The sequence below is a fragment of the Equus caballus genome, chromosome X (genome assembly GCF_041296265.1).
Source record: "Equus caballus isolate H_3958 breed thoroughbred chromosome X, TB-T2T, whole genome shotgun sequence".
Lineage (NCBI taxonomy): Eukaryota > Metazoa > Chordata > Mammalia > Perissodactyla > Equidae > Equus > Equus caballus.
The window spans coordinates 38,925,005-38,942,845 of record NC_091715.1 but is presented as its reverse complement, the minus strand read 5'-3'; the positions used below and the strand labels follow the sequence as shown (position 1 = coordinate 38,942,845).

General features: G+C 40.1%; 1 protein-coding gene and 1 pseudogene across 15 annotated transcripts in view; one reads left to right on the top strand and one right to left on the bottom strand.

Annotated features, from left to right (window-relative positions):
• Positions 1 to 17,841, bottom strand: part of JADE3 (jade family PHD finger 3) — a 128,578-nt gene that overhangs the window by 18,698 nt on the left and 92,039 nt on the right. For all 15 annotated transcript variants that reach the window (XR_011435078.1, XR_011435077.1, XR_011435079.1 and 12 more), the window contains 4 exons: positions 11,500 to 11,690; positions 8,277 to 8,488; positions 3,105 to 3,272; positions 654 to 770 (listed from right to left, as the gene is read on the bottom strand). Coding sequence is in view for 11 of the 15 variants with exons in the window: in XM_070258593.1 (XP_070114694.1) it covers positions 654 to 770; positions 3,105 to 3,272; positions 8,277 to 8,488; positions 11,500 to 11,690 (688 nt within the window). In the remaining 4 variants the exon portion in view is untranslated. The remainder of the gene's footprint in view (positions 1 to 653; positions 771 to 3,104; positions 3,273 to 8,276; positions 8,489 to 11,499; positions 11,691 to 17,841) is intronic.
• On the top strand, positions 13,518 to 14,432 carry LOC100147232 (small ribosomal subunit protein uS5 pseudogene; annotated as a pseudogene).

Sequence of the window (17,841 nt, the reverse complement as noted above, 5' to 3'; positions counted from 1 at the left end):
GGTCAATTCTTCTGCCTTTGCTGGAGGTAACTGGCCTTTCCCAGTTCCATCCATCAGCCCCCCAGCTGCTGTTCTTGGGTTCAGCAGCTACTACTTCTACTTCAAGCAGCTGAATTCCTGTGCCCCAGATGTCTCAGAAAACTTTACTTGGACTACCATATGCAACAAATATGCCTATGAGAATGACTTTCAAACCAATCCACCAGAATTTATCTATTCAGATGCATCTTTCCCTATCAAAATGAGCAGCACTTAGTCCAGCAACAGAGTCAACTGTGAAATCATCCTGGAACCTGAGTCCATCCACAGTCAGTGAGTAAGCCCACACAAGAACATGGGACTGGCTGTTGTAGAGTTATGGCTTGTTTCCACCGAGGATGGTATCATATAACTTCAGGACTCACCTAACACGTCAGATTTGACAGCAACGAATGGAAATTAGCTACCACTATGGATACTGAAAAGAATAAGCTGAAAAATCCAGAGGCAATTCCAAAAAAATAGTTCCAGAAATGGTCTGTCCAGTGGCAGAGCCCTAGGAGTAAGTGGGAGGCCTCCTGAGTAACCTTGTAGGTAACAGGATGCTCTCACTGGGAGGGTGAGTCTGGCCAATTTGGCGTTAGTCCACCCCACTACTTCTCATGAGGACTTACCTGAATACAAGCCCCTGTCTTCACCTTGCACAGGCTGCAGACTAAGGCCCACCGACTGGGCGGGATGTGGGAGACCTTTGTGATTGGTTCCATCCTCTCAGGACAAGCAATGCTGACCTACAAATAAAACATCACCATAAGGCAGAGGCACTAAGGCATTCCAGAAGTACCTTTCATAAACCGTAAATGATGTTACATGAAGCTCAGAACATCAAAACACTGAGGTGAACCATGTCTCCTAAGGTTACTACGGAACCAAGAATAAATAAAACCTGTCTCTAGCCACTGTTCAGACTTTCAACCATCTCCAGTAATGTAAACTATTCATCTATAGGATGAGAGGGCATGAGTGGAGACTAGGCATCGTTATCTTAATGAATCAAAGATATCTACACTTTACTTAGGAACCAAAAAGTGCTACTAAGGAAAGGAATTAAAATCCACAAAATCTAGCACCTCTCATACGTTATAGATGGTGCCACATGCCTTGTTTTTTCATGTAATTAACTAAGGATGAAAAACAGAGGCAGTGACAAGCCTTTCAGTTCAGTTTACAAAGAAGCATAATATTGTGGGCAAGTAGCAGCAATGTATGTGTAATGAAGAGACTGCAGCATGTAAGTAGAAAGGATGAGGATGATAACATTTTTAAACCAAAGTCTTTAAAACCACATAACTATCATCAGCTTACTCTACTCTCTCAGCCAAAGTAGCATCAAAGTGAAATTACTCTTGGGGAGAGCACTGAAAGGGATACTTTAAAAAAAGATGGAAAAAATTTTTTCTACGTGAAAATAAGGAGTCAAGCAACTTCTGGTAAAAAATGTTTTCTTTTCTTTCTTCCTTTTTTGTTTTTGTTGTTTTACAAATATGTACATGACTTTCTAAGAGAGAGACAACTTTAAAAAGTGAAGGACTGTTGAATAGGGGTGGTTAAACTAGCAGAAGTTCTGCCCACACTGAGAAACCAACAGTAGAAAGATCAAAGAGATGCTGAACAGCCCACAAGGTACTGGAAATCATAAGCGACTGTCAATAGGTGAGAAAGCTTCTTTTACTTTTAAAGAACTCTTCCTGAGTCATGTTCCAGACTTCTACATGCTGAGAGAGTCTGCTCCATTAGTTGGGGTATTTGCTGCTGGAAACCAGTCACTCTCAAGCCAGAAACCTGAGCGTCCATTTCACATATCTATAAGCTGGATGTTCTTAGTAAGAAAAAGACATCACTACTCAAATATGGATACCATAGTATGTATCTAGGCCTTTCAGTCTAACTCTGTGAGCTCGACTGTTAGATTGAACTGACATTAACAAGAATAAAGCCAGGCAAGTTTTAAAGGAGAATGAATTACTGATACAGTATCATCACCTCCCCCATGAACTGAATTTTGCAGTCTCTCATGTCCTGCAGTTAAATTGCCTAACAAATGTGCTGGCTTGGATAGGGGTTGGGGAAAGAGGAAGAGAATGGGATGTCTAAGCAGTAAAAAAAAAAAAAAAAAAAAAAAAAAGGGCAGCCATAAGAAGCAAGGAGAAGTAATGATGCCTGGAAGCCCTTTTTAATCAACTTAGTGTGCATGACGTAGCTCCTCAGGAAGTATCAGCAACTGAGGGACCAGATTAAATAATGAGGGATGGAGTTTTGAATAAAGAAGCTCTTAGAGAAATATTGAGTTGAAGCTCTGAAAAGAGCTTCAGAAATCAAAGGGCAACCATCATAGTGGGGAAGAGAGCTGCTGCTTGCTTTATTTGTAATGGCCTAAAACTGGAAATAACTCAAATGTCTATCAAAGGAGAATGGATAAATAAATCACAGTATATCCATACAATGGAATACTACTCAGCAACAGAAGGGCATGAATGTTGATATACACTACAACATAAGAATGCCAGCCAGACTGAAGAGTGCATCCGGTATGATCCATTTATATGAAGTTCAAAACCAGACAAAACTAATCTTTAGTGACAGAAATTAAAATAGTAGTTTCTCTTGGGTAATAGAGGCCCAGATAGGAACTGGAAAGTGAGTATGAGGGATCCTCCTGGGGTGCTCCATGTCTACTTCTGGGGTGTTCCATGTCTTGGTCTGGGTTGTGGTTACAGATACATTCATGTGTAAAAATTCATGAAACTCTACACTTAAGATTTGGTATTTTAAAGTAAGTTTTACCTTAAAAACTCTGCTATTCATACTCTGGGGTTTTTTATACCTCTCCTCTCACACAAATGTATCCAATACCACTGGTAGTACCACCTATAAATGAATCAGCATGAGCTTGCATGCTTCACTTGCATCCAAGAAGGATACAAGGGAACTCAAGTGGAAGCATTATCAGCTCAGAAACATGGGCAGGCACGAAGCATCTCCATGAAGCCTGAGTCAGTCTGAATGCTGTGGGAAATGGGGGCACCCTGGAGCAAATGGCCTCACAGGCTCGGACAAATTCTTACCTCTGGAATCCACAGGGCACAGCTGACGTGAGCCCATTTAGTCCCTGTCCTGGTGGTCTTCATGGCTCCACCTTTTTTTGGACATAACAGACACTGTGGATGAATGCCCAGGACACAGGAGCGACACAGCCAGCTGCCTTCTGGGACTTTAAGGATGCCGTAGCAGGCCTGGAGGCATGAGGAGGAGAGGGAAGAATGGTTAGCATCCTCTCACCGGAACTGTCTACTCTGGTACACAGTTACAGAGTACCTTCTGCTTTTAGGAGAGAGAGGCCAATAAGGCTGAACAAACTCATATCCAGGATTTAGCAATTTTAAAACACTCAAAAAAAAAAAAGACAACTCCCAGTATCTGTTCTAAGATCAGCATGTCCATCTATGAGAACTGACTTGCAGGACAATAGAATAGGACTAGAAGGAAACATATACACAGGCTAGCCCAACTGTTATCTGAGTTTTGGGATTACATGTTTTTTTCTTTTTTGCCTTCATTTTCTAAAGCTTCTTCAATGATTACACATTATAATTAATCAGTCATATACTTATTGAACAACTTCTACATGTCATGTACTGTTGTGATCAAGAAAAAAAGAGTTAGAAAATAAACAGAATGAAACTTCTGAGGAGCAAATGAGCTAATGTTTAAAGAGCCTAACAGTGCCTAGTGCATAAAAGCGCTCATCAAATTGTAGCAATTACTTGCTTGGTTTGAAGACAAAGGGACTTGTGAATGAACCCTGAACTGAATAGACGATTAGACTAATCACAACACTCCATAATGAGTTCTGGAAGCTGCTTCAAATCCTTTACAGAATGAAGTTGGACAAATAAATAAGTGAATTACTGGGGTGAGGAGAGAGATTAGTTTGAAAAACATTCTAGACTTCCTTTTTACTCCCTCCAATTTCGCCCAGCCTTCTTCCCCTCACTGCTCTACCCTCACCATTAGAGACTCAAGCTGGGGCCACCTGGCTCTCCATGTGGCCTGGCATAATATCTCCACTGCTGCCTGATTCACCACAGCAGCTTCAAAAACTGTGCTTGCCCCAGGAGGTTCACCCATGGCTCAGATTCAAGTTACGACACTTACCATCACGTTACCCCCCAACGGGCTCCCTTTCCAAACTCGCTCTATCCATATCACTACCATGCTTCCCAGCTGCCAGATACAAATTCCTGGACTCATATTATCCACTTTCCTTCATCTACTGTCCCTGGGGTTTGCTAGTCCTCCCTACACAGTGGCCCCTAGACTCTGACCTTCTTCTCCATCTCCACCACAACTGCTCCATCCAAGTCCTCATCACATCATCCTGGAGTGATTGATATCTAACTTCTCTTCCTCCCCCTTCATATCTTCAATCCTTCCTCTATTTGGCTGCCATATTCTTTTTACTAAAGCAAAGATTTCATACCATTGCACAGCAACAAACCCTCTAGAAATTCCCTCTGCTTCCACCCCGACCCCCATCTAAACCAGGGGTTGGCTATCTACTACTTGAGATCTGTTTTGTAGGGCCAACAAGTTAAGAATGGTTTTCCTATTTTTAAAGCGACGTTAAAACAAGAAGAATGTGTAACAGAGGCTGTATGTTGCCCTCAAAGTCTAAAATATTTACTATCTTGCCCTTCAAAGGAGAAGTTTGCTGGCCCCTGATTGAAAGGCTGCTGCTCCTCGCCTCACTTCTCAGGTCCCTGTAGCCCCTTCTGTCTGCTCTACTTCCTGACCCCCACCCTCTACTCAACATAGTTTTCCTCACCGGGTGCCTAGTTGGCAGCATGTATTCTTCTCTACTTTGGCTGTTAATGTTTCATCTCCTCAGTGAGACTGTAAGGTCACGGGGGGTAGGTCCTTTATTATCAATTTATCTGGAATGCTCTCTATGCTGAGCCCCAGTAGGTGGCTTGGTAGAAAAAAAATTAATTTAGCTCAAGAACTGAAGCTGGACTCCAACCAAATACTCTCACAACAACAGGGCATCATTTTATAAGGTTCCTAACCTTCAAAGCTTGTCTTTCTCTGAGGTCCAGCAAGTTTGGTAGGAAATGAAAGCAAGCTTCCTCCCTAAAACAGAGCCTCTTTGAGACCAGCAGAAGAAAAACCAGTGGCTGGTTCTAGGAATATCCTTTATCTCCTGGCCATTTTGCTGGGCAGAAAATCATCTACTGAGCCTTCGTGTAGACTTATGCCTGGTCACAAGATCACAGAAGCTTATATTTCATAGCAGTGGTTCTCAACTTTTTCTAGACCATTAAATGATGAAGGCTGTGGATTCTCTTGAGAAAACCGCACACATGCACGGACATATGTTTTACATATAATTTCAGGGGGTTAATAAACTTAGTGCCAAACATTATATATATATGACAGATATAAAAACTATAAGCATGTACCCTCCGGCAAATTAATTTAGGCCTCAGTTTGAGTGTTCAATACCGGGGCTAAGAAAAAGAAAATGGAACATATAAAGGGACTTGGAATGATCCCAATTTTCACATTTTTTAATGCAAAAATTTTAAGCTCATTGTTAAAACCTCAAGTCTATTGATGTAAACCTCTCTTCTAAAGTATTGACCATAAATGCAGTACAGTCACAGAGGAACAAACATTTGACATAATACGGTGGCATTAAAGAAGAAAAATTATGTTTAAAAAATACAGACGTTATATATGTCCCCGATTCTGTTAAGGAGTAAACCAAATCTTCCAAATCATTTTAAGTCACTTTTCAGTCAATAGAGGGAGCTCCAACCTAAGTATCTCTTTAGAAGTCAAGTGAAAATAATCAATTTAGAATTTCTTTTATATGAAACTTTATGTGGCACCAACATCTCATTTTAATACATACCAGCTTACCTTCTGCAAGGCCTGGTCAGGTGTTACTGACACCTCTTTCTATGTAAGGAAAGGGCATCATTTATAGTCACTACTGGGTGTGTTTTCAAAACAAATAAAATACTTTTGAGGAGAATTATTATGCTACATTTCATTTTGTTAGTCAAAGAACGTGAAAATAATTCCTTAATATTTTGTATCAACTGTGAAGGACAAATATACAAAATATGTACAGATGACCTCTGTACTATTCCCTTCAAGCCTACTATAGATCCATAGTCATTTATCTAAAAACTCTAGGTTGAGAAACATCAGGAAATTGAGAATTGTTCAGATCTTAGGAAAGTAATACAGTACATACATGGTATACTACCATACCCCACAATGGGACCCAAGGGCAGTACCATATAATCAAATACATTAATATTTCTCTAACAAAATTCATGAGTATTTGCACAAAATGGGATAAAGACCATAAATAGCCCCATATTGGGTGAGTTCTAGTATTGCCCCCAAATCAGTTTTGGTGCCAAACTTAAGCAAAAACTTGTGGTTTTCAGAGCTTCAAAATTTTGGAATTGCAGAGAAGGGACTGTGGACCTGTATTGTGAGATACTTAAGTTTACACTTAAATGGTAAAGATTTTCTCTCACTAAAGCTGTGATATAAATGCCAATAACTGGTAGAGTGAAGATAAATTTTTCAAATTCACTCTTTTAAAGGACACAGTAAAATGAAGAGAAAGATCCAATAGGTCACAGAATAATTTTTGAGCACCTTCTAATTCAGAGGGTAACATTAGGTGGCCCAGGGAATTAAAGTCTTAAGCCCTGGTTTCTCTCTCTCTTGTGTTATCTAATCATTTTAGTCATTTTGTAGCCAGAATGATCTTTCTAAAATACAAATCATACCCTGCAGGGTTGACAGGACAAAACCGAAGTCCCTCAGTTTGTCAGAAAAGGCCTTTCACATGTGACCCTCGTGTCTCTCTCTACTCTCACTCTCCTTGCCTTCCCGACTCCACCCTACCATTCTCCGCAGTTCTGAACCACTCAGAGCTGCCTCCGACATACTTTGTGCACTCTCACTACCCTGGCTGGACATGTCCTCCTCCCCACCTGAACGCACGCTACTGTTTTATCTGGCATCTCCTTTTGGCCATTAAGATTCCGCTTGGATGTCACCTCTTGGAAGTTGTCCCTGACTCCCCTCTCTCCCATGCCCTTTGACGGCAGCATGGACTTCTATCTACAAAAACATTTGGCATACTATGCTAAATGGGCAGTTTCCCTTAGTCCCTACACCAGACTCTGATCTCCCTGGGGGCAAAGACCACGTCTTCCTCTTCATCACTGACTGTATCTTCAGCATGCGGCACAGTCCTGCCACATGGATGGTATTGCATACCTATTTGCCAGATAAATTAACAAAATGAATGAAACACAGAATAGGTTCAGAAGAGAGAAAAATCACTTAGGGTAGGGGAGTTGAAGAAAGAATCTGAACCAGACCTTGGAAGATACGTAGATTTTTGACAGCTCAAGGTGGGAGAAGGCATTTTAAATTGGGATGTAGCTGAAACATAGAGACAGGACAGTATCAGGAATATTCATCACTGCCCCCCTTGAATAACCTTATGTCACTGGAGGATAGGGCTTGTGGGGGAAGAAAAGGAAAGAGCTGAAAAGAATGCTGATATCATTGTTATTACTATTAATTAAAAAGGCACTGTGGTAGAAAGAATGACAAATAACTAGCTGTAAGAGCTTAGGTAAAGTCACTCCTCCTCTCCTGGTATTATCCACAAAATTGAGGAGTGGAATGACCTCTTACAGCCCTAAAATTCTATGATCTTTAGAAGTGGAGTGATCTAGCTTCCTGGGAGTTATATATTTGTGGGGTTGGGGAAGGCTCTGGGTGCCAGGATAAGGAATCCAGACTTCCTGCTGTAGGCAGTGTAAACTCACCAACGCCACTGACCATGGGTGTAATCTGATGATGTGACAGGGATTCGAAGGCAGAGGAGAGACTCCCAGGCAGGCAGCAAGGAGACTCCCCAGGGGACTGTAAAAGTATCGAACTGGGCATCTCAATGGTATGGGCATTGAAGCAATACAATAAAGACCTGGGGTTGGCCCCCTGGGGTAAAGTTAGTAAGTCAGTCATCTTGGGGATCCTAAGAAGTATTGTTTCTAAAGGAATTACTGGAGAACAAGCCAGTCCAAATCTTTATGTTCACTGTTAAATGAAAGCTGCTACCCAGATATGGGTGCTGGAGATCACTGAGCTTCAGAAATGCTGACCGTGGGTAGGTGGCGGTCTCCACTCTCACTAACCTGATGCACACAGATGTTACACTTATCACAGAACACCATATCATTCCCTTCTTCACTGTCTGGAGACCGGCACACATCACAGATCACATCTTCATCATACTCTATGCCTAGCCCTTCCTCTGTCTCAATAGCATGGTTCATATGTTCATGGCAATGGCGTTCCAGGACTTCTACTGTCTTTTCCATAAGATTCTCATCAACTGGCCCACAACCTGCACAGAAATACAAACAATCAATCAACCCGTCAGTCAGCTGTCATTCCCAAATCACCTACTGTGAGCCCAATGCGTGGGTAGGGGGATTCTAAAGGATAAAACCATCTCTCCCTTGATCTAAAACAACCAGATTTCAAGGAATCTTTCACTAGAGCCATTCTAATATTTACCTATCATCACATATTAGTGTTTGGCACATGAAAGGAGAAATGCATTTCATCATATTCCTTATAAGATACATTACTGACCCTTTCAATTTTCTGTCTAAATCCTAGCCAGTCTCCTCCTAAATCTCTCTCTGTTTTCTCTTATTTCCACTGAGGGAGAACTTTCACAGCTTTGTAATTCTGAACACTTTAACTGACAGCATAATAAAATAATGAGAATCACATAACTATTTAAACATAAATAATAATTCATTCTTAGCAAATTAGTCCCAATGAGCACATCTAATGGTTATACAAAGATATTTTCATATAAAAAGGTATTAAGGCATAAAAGAAAATTCTAGGTAATGTATATATAATCACACATATGAAATATTTTGTTTTCCAAACCTGACTTTAAAAAAATCCAATAATATTGTCCAATGGCAAACTATAATATAAAATAAACCCATTAGTATTCACAAAGGTCTAACTGCAAATTCTGAAATTGCCTTTTTTGCCTCTTGATTCCTTTTTCCTTCTATACTTTTAATTTCTCTTAGCCTTCCATCCTTAACAACCTAACTAAAAGATCCATATGGTGGATACTGGTAACAACTAAACATTTTTTTTCTTAGAGGGACTAATGATTTTGTGAGAGTATATATACTTATTCTAATAGCTTATCAACAATCCCAAACAAATTTACCCAAGTATTGCCCTTCATTTGTAATATACGATACCCTAAGGAACTTTGGAATTCCATATATGGAATTTGTAATGTTGTAGCTACTTAGGAAACCAAAAACTACCCAGGTAGTATGTTTCATTTTTCCAGCCAAGACAAATCACACATTTTCTTTCTGGAGTGGAGGAATAGAGTGTCTGGTTACAAGAGCACTTGGATTCAAATTGCAACTTGACCTCATATTGGTTATGTAAACTTTGACAAGTTATTTAGCCTCTGTAGAGCTCAATTTCCTTATTTGTAAAATGAGGATAATAATACCAAACTCACTGATTTCTTGTGAGGCTGAGATGAGGTAATTGTTCGTACATTGCTTAGCACAGTGCCTGGTATGTAGCAAGCACTCAATTTTTAAAATTCCTTAATCTGAACCAAAAAAACATGCTTAATTTAATATTGTTTTTCAAAGTTCATTTTAGGCTCTTAGAAGCCTCGATACAATATCATTCACACTAAAGGAATGCTTGAGATAAGGTAATCCTCTTTTAAAACTCGTCCAAGCCTAAATGTAATGTGGTATCCTGGATGGGCTCCTGGAACAGAAAAAGGTCATTAGTGGAAAAACTGGTGAAATCCCAATAAATCCTGGAATTTAGTTAATAGTAATGTACCATGTTGGTTTCTTAGCTTTGACAAACGTACCATGGTAAAGTGAGATGTTAACACTAGGGGAAACTGACACTGTGTGAAGGGCATACAGTTAACTGTATTAAATGTGCAACTTTTCTGTAAATCTAAAACTACTCCAAAATTTAAAAGTTTATTAAAAAAACTCATCCAAAGAGAATTAACTGCAAAATACCAAAGGGACTTTGTTATAAGGTGGGGTCATGTTGAAGGCAGCACTGTGATGTTGTAATGTATATGGCTGCTGTATGGTTCATAAACACAAGTGCACATCGAGCCATCAATCCACTTGATTATGCCCTCATACTCTGATTCTCCCTCTCTGTCAGTCTTTTATTCTCTTCTCTTTGTGGTTCCCAGCCTAAACTGACTCATCTCCTCTTAGAAGGCAAGCAAGAGAAGACATAAGACAAAAGGCTTTAAAAAGCAAGAAGGATTGGTTACTGGTAGAATAAGTACCACCATCATACCAAATTGGATTTAATAGAATTTTATTTTTTATTCACACACAGATATCAACCTCTAAAGAAAGAAAAAAAAGGGAGAGAGGAAAGAAAAGGAAAACCACTGATCCTTGTTGTACTAACAATGAACAAATGTGATTCAAACAAAAATGAAATCGAATGTATCTTTTATCATAGCTCATATGGAGACCTAAAAACCACTCGTTGTTCCACAGGACCACTTGGACCTAAACGCTGCTCAGATTGAAGACAGGTCAAAAAGAGCTGTGTGTAAGTATAAAGTGAGTTTCCTTTCAGTCTAGGATTTCCCAGCATCACCAGTATGGTACTGTACGGCATATATTTATTTTAAAATTATAATTATGTTTATTTCCAAGCTGTTGCTTTGCTTGTTTTTGCTTTATTTTACTTTATTTTTTGAGAATTGCACGACAACTCTATAACTCACTGGAAGTAGCTAAGAACTGCTCTGGGGATGTTTTGCCCTAGGCCTTCCATTCTTCTGGGCACCAAACTTACAAGCCCTCCATTAAGGCATCCTGGTCACGTTGACCTGTCAGCTGCAGCGGTGCTGCCTAAAGCTGATGTTGGAGCTTCTTTCCATCAGGTGGAGGTGGCAGAGGCTCCGCTACCCCTGGCCCTGCTCATTGATCAGAGTGCTTTTCAGGGCTGAGCAAGGAACCAGGCTCAGAATCCTTCTCAACCACAAGTCCAATCAGCCATGACCATGCTCACACTCAGAATTGGGAAACATCCTCCTGAAACCTACATGCCATCCCTGATCTGTGCTATTCACCATGAACAAGGAAAGAAAAGGTCGGATTTAAATGTTACTGCTCTATATCAATATATGTATGCGTTTCAAGAAATGCCTCATTAGATAAGATCAAAGAGAAAAATAAATGAAAAGACCAGAAAAGAATGGAAGCCACTAGATGAAAGCAAGTTAAATGGTCCTGACAACTTTAAAAAGCCCCACAAATCAAGTCAAGGAACAACTTACTTGTTGAGAAAACAACTTACCCATTTCTGCGAGGTCTTCATTGAGTTCCTGGAGCCAGAAGATGTCCATGTCATCTAGGTCATAGCGACACACAGATGCTGCCAGCTCCATGATGTTGATGTAGCCAGGCTCTGCGGTCTCTGGGCTGGAGCAGTGGATGTACTTCCTGGGCCGAATAAACAGAACCTCCTTTATCTTCTCGGCGATAATCCTAGAAAGGCAAAAGAAAGATACCAGTAACAAACAAATGACAGATTTCACGCACTTAGGCCAGACAGCGGAGTTGAACACTCTCCCGTTCTACCCTGAGGAAATCCCCTGCTCTGCTAACTGGGAGGTATGGCAGATCTCTTTCTAGAAAGCAAATGGTTCTACAAATTCAGTTTTATCATCTGCTGTGAACACTGACTGCTAACAATCTGCTTCATTTACCTTCATGGCTCCTAGGTTCCTACTACCATTCATTCTAATAAAATGTTGCTGCATTGTGTCTTTTGGGGCAATGACCACCAAGTTTATTTAGAAGGGGAAATTTAGGAAGGAGTGATACTGGCACAAAGGCACAGGCAGATTCCACGTCAAAGATATATTTCAGCTAAATTCATGGTTTTCTGCCATGGAAGCAATACTGGATGGTGGTAAAAAGTACAGGCTATAGCCTGTATATATATATATATATATATATATATATATATATATATATATATGTATATAATGTATATTGAATAAAGTTAATAACTACACACATTTGCACATTTTAATTTTTCCAGCATATGGAGTTTTTAAAGACAAAGGCAACAAATACTTGAGGAAAAAAGCAGAACTCTAAAATATTAATTGAAGCTAAAATTTTGGAAACTGCTGTCAGAGGCCTGTTTCCATCTGAAATGAACCCAATTGAAAAGGACAAGACATACATATGAATTCTAGAGAGACTATGGGATTAAATATGCTGTGCTTTTTTAGTATGGGCTGTGAGATAATTATAGATATCTAAGTATCTAATTTTTTTCAAAATCCATCTTTTTCTAAATGGAAGAACATTTTGCTAACTATTTATCTCAACTGCCTCAAATTCTACGTGGAACAAGGTAGACTATAAATTTTCTTAAATTAAAAGTAATATGTTTACTAAGATTCTGGAAGAAAACAAAGGGGGAATATCCTTATGACCTTGGTCTAGGCAAAGATATTTTAAATAAGACATAAAAGCCATTAACCATAAAGGAAGAGATTGAAAAACTTGTGTTTATCAACAATATATAATAAACTTTTACAAATCAATTAGAAAAAGACAGACAACCCAATTAAAAACTGGGCAAAAAACTTGAACAGACATTTCACAAAATAAGGCTATCCAGATGGCAAGAAAACTTTTAAAAAGGTTCTCAACCTCATTAGTTATCACAGAAATGCAAATTGAAATCATAATCCCTATTACCTACCAGAATAGCTAAAATTAAAAAGACTGACTAAAAATTGATGATACTAAGTGTTCGTAAGGAAGTGGAGCAAACGGACTTCTCATACACTGCTGTGGGGAGTGTGAATGGGTAAAATCACTTTGGCAAACTATTTGGCAGCAGATGTTATAGATGAACATAAGCATATCCTATGATCTAACAAACTCACTCCTAGGAATATACTTAAAAAGAAGTACACATATGTACACCAAAAGATGAATAAAAATGGCCATATTAGCATTTTTCATAATAGCTGAAAACTGGAAGCAACTCAAATATCTATCAAAAGCAGAACAGATAAATAAAATGTGGTATATTCACACAATGGAATAGGACACAGAAGTGAAACAATTAACTACTACATGCAACAGCATGGATGAATCTCACAAGCATAAAGATGAACAAAACAATCCAGTCTTGGTATGAAGTTCAAAACCAGGAAAAACTGTCGCCTATGGTGAGGGAGGTCAGTTAGTGGGCAGAAGCAGAAGGAGGGCTTCTCGGTTTTGGTAATGTTTTATTTCTTGTTGTGGGTGACAGTATATTTAATTCATAAAAATTCATTGACTTCTTCTCCGAGAAAACACCAAATGGCGAATGACGCCGGTGCTGTGGGAGGGCCTGGAGGGCCTGGAGGCCCTGGGGGCCCTGGACTGGGAAGCTGCGGAGGCTTCGGCAGTGGAGTCTGGGGCCGGGGTCACGGCCGCAGAGCTCGCGGAGGCAAGGCCGAGGACAAGGAGTGGATCCCCGTCACCAAGCTGGGTCACCTGGTCAAAGACATGAAGATCAAGTCCCTGGAGGAAATCTACCTTTTCTCCCTGCCCATCAAGGAGTCTGAGATCATTGACTCTTTCCTGGGGGCATCTCTCAAGGAGGAGGTTTTGAAGATTATGCCGGTGCAAAAGCACACCCGTGCTGGCCAGCGGACCAGGTTCAAGGCATTTGTTGCCATCGGGGATTACAATGGACATGTCGGTCTGGGTGTGAAGTGCTCCAAGGAGGTAGCCACTGCCATCCGTGGGGGCATCATCCTTGCCAAACTCTCCATTATTCCCGTGCGACGAGGCTACTGGGGGAACAAGATCGGCAAGCCCCCATACTGCTCCTTACAAGGTGACAGGTCGCTGTGGCTCTGTGCTGGTGTGCCTCATCCCTGCCCCCAGGGGCAGTGGCATTGTGTCAGCTCCTGTGCCCAAGAAGCTCTTGATGATGGCTGGTATTGACAACTGCTACACCTCAGCCAGGGGCTGTACTGCCACCCTTGGCAACTTTGCCAAGGCCACCTTTGATGCCATCTCTAAGACCTACAGCTATCTCACCCCCGACCCCTGGAAAGAGACCGTGTTCACCAAGTCTCCCTATCAGGAGTTCACTGACCATCTTGTAAAGAACCACACCAGAGTCTCCGTGCAGAGGACCCAGGCTCCAGCTGTGGCTACCACATAGTTTTATACAAGAAAAATAAAGTGAATTAAGCCTGTTAAAAAAAACCAAAAAACAAACAAACAAACAAAAAAATTCATTGAGTTATACAGTTACGCTTTGGTTCCTTTTCTATGTGTATATTATATTTCAGTTCAAAATTTATAATGATGATGATGATGATATCTCACTCATCTTTTCATACGTATCTTAAACTAAAGGTCTGAATCTAAGGACTGAGTCTATGACAATAAAAAATCATAGACTGAAACAGTAATACCAAAGGCAAGGAAATATGTGGGTAAAAGGTGAAGTTAATACACAAGGACAAATTCTTTCTCAGAAGGAGAAATTCTTGCATTTATAATGACAGAGGGAAAAGTCTATGAGAATTAGTGAAGAAATATTACTTTGGGATTTTTAAAAATGCAGCTTTAACATCTTCAAGTACCTATAACCTTGCTACAGCTAGAGGAAATCCCAGGATTATCCCTGGGTAATTTTCTTCTCTCGTCACTATATACTAAGTATAGAGACACTCTTTGAATGGTCACAGACCACTGATCAATTCAGCAAAAGCTTGCAAGCCTAGAGGCACGAGCAATTTTATTTGGATGACATAGTAAGTACAGTTTTCAATTTAGATGCTTGAATGTAAACGAATATTTTAATAACTTTCTAGATGATTGACCTTTGGTGAAAGGACCTATAACTGCACCTGCTTAGCCCCATAGAAAGAAGGCCTGTCCACCTGCTTGTCAGGGTAGGCCAGCTACCTCTGGCCCGTGTGAACACTGAGGAGGCAGTAAAAGGAAGCTGCAACCACTCTAACGGACCTATGGGGCCTCCTCCAGTGTCTTATGCACAGTGAGTCCCCAGTGTGTCTTCAGTTGATCTAAATATTTGGCAGGTAGAGACTATGCTTCATTTCCTAATGAGTAGATTGGAATCATTTGTGAACAGCACATAAATTGCACAACTATTATAACATCATGGATTCTTTAAAGGCTTGAAATAAATGTCTTAAAAGCTAACTAAATAGGAGCCCTTTGTAATAATATCTCTAGGAGTAGTTTCCCAAGACGCCCCTTGTTAATCTGGCCACTCTGGGGTGACGGTTTCTCTATAAGACTTCATGCCTCATCTATGAAACAAAGGACACTTATAACTTCAGTGACAGATGATATTTTCAAAATCCCACATGCTCTTCTGCAATGTGACTTTGTTACTCCTCCATCAAGTGGTGAACTCTAATTTTCCCTCCTCTTGAATCAGGGATGGCTTGTGACCGTTTCCACCAACAGAATATGGCAGAAGCAATGCTATGAGAATTGCGAGGCTGGGTCATAAAACGGAACACAGCTTTCACTTTGTTTGCTGAAACATGTGCATGTAGAACCCCGTGACTGAGGCCTATAAAAAGTCTGCCTATGCTGAGCTTGTCATGCTGTGAAGGAGCCAAACCACATGGAGAGGCCATGTGCAGTCTTTACGTGATCCCAGCCCAGGTGACAGACATTAGTGAATAAACCTTCAGATGATTCCAAGTCTCCAGTTGCTGAGTCACCCCCAAACTTCAAGTCTTGCCAGATGATGCCCTAGACATTGTAGAGCAGAGACAAGCCAACCCCACTGTGCCCTGTCTGAATTCCTGACCCATAAGAATCCATGACTATGATAACACAGTTGCCTGAAGCTGCTAAGTTTGGGGGCAGCAGTAACTGGAAAAACAATTTATGCAGCAACAGTAACTGGGAAAACCCCTAAAGGACTGCTTTAAACTTTAAGTAAGATAAATGTGTGTACGAAAGTGCTCTGTACATTGTGCTCTTTATTGATTCTCATAATTGAAAGCAAGAATGGTAGACTGCTGCTGTCTAAAATGGAAGGGGAAAGGAAGTGTGGGAAGAGTGGAGCAAGGAGAGTAGGGGGAGCTGAGTGGGGCAGGATGATGAAATACAGCAGGAGTGGGAGGCAGGCTTGTGCTCCCATTTATCCTTAGGGGTTGTTATTCCTTTGACTTACTATACGAAATCTGAATATCTTTTGAAAGCAGTGCCAAGAGGATCTCCTTTAATATTGAATATGGGGTATGAGGCAATGAAGAATCAAAGATTACTCTAAGAATTTTGGCTTGAAACACTGAAAAAACAGAGTTACAACAGGAAGGATGGATCTGCCATTAGTTAAACATGGAAAACTACAGGTGGAACTAGTTTGAGAAGATGTTCAGTAGTTCAGTTTAGGGAATTTTAAGTCTGTGACGTCTATTGGACATCCAAGTGGAAATGTTGAATTGGTGGTTGTATATTTGAGTCTGGAGTTTAGTAAAGAAAGTATTGCTCTCCAGAGCCCAGTTAGTCCAACATTTACATTTCAAGGAGAAATAGGGGCCTGTCTGAACATGTGACTATTCCTTCTTTCAGTATCATTAATGACTCAGAAGTGTATCATGATATATTGTTAAGTGAAAAAAGCAAGTTTAGAATGTTCCATTTATATTTACCTACAAATACATGTGTGTGTATAAGACATATACTATATAGTTAATGTTCTGTAGTCTGATTATTTTTGTTTGTATGATAAGCCATAATTCATCTATAATTTTAAAAACATACATGCACATACATGGTAAATACATCATTAACCACTTGTATGTCATACAACGTATAACGCATGCTTCCTCTCAACCAAACATGAAGCATTGTTTTCCTTCCATTAGAACTTCATTGTAATAGAAACTAATTTAAATATACAAATGAAAACCTAAAAACAAAACCTACCTGAAGTTTGTTTATTATTGACTAGCATCAAAATCACCCAGATCTACCTAAAAACATGTAACGAGGTTAACATCATCTTTACTTGTTGAACTTACTTTTGAAAAATTCCTTGAGGTAGTGAACAGACTCTTCTAAGCAGCTGTAACTGAGAGTGTGAGCTGGCTCCATAATTCTCCGTACCCCTCCCCTCAATCACCACAGATAGGCACAACACTGCACTAAACCAAGAGACAAGAGAACTGCAGAGAGGACAATGAAACAGGGAAAAACCTAGTCTGAAAGCCAGAACAAAGACTCCTGATAGGATCTGCTCCACGTACTGTTGTATCTTTTTTTCCCCTTTTCAATTATTATAGCATGAATAGAGTAATTCTAGCACCCAAGCATCAGGTCAATTAATTTATATTCATCCAAAATTACTTCTCTAAGTCCATTAGGAAATGAAATTCTGAAGCATTTCGACAATCCTGTGGATTAGGTAATAAATAAAAAGCAAGTGTGTACTTTAGTTTATTAGTATCTATGTTTCTCTAGTTGACTGATTAATCTGTCTGTAGGCAGTAAGGCAAGTCAGTCAAATACAAACAATAAAAACATTACTATTGTGACGGACTGAAGGTGGTGAGAAATCCTTTGCCAGTCCTTCTGTTGAGAGGTAGGGTCTACTTCCTCCCCCTTCAGTCTGGGAGCTCTC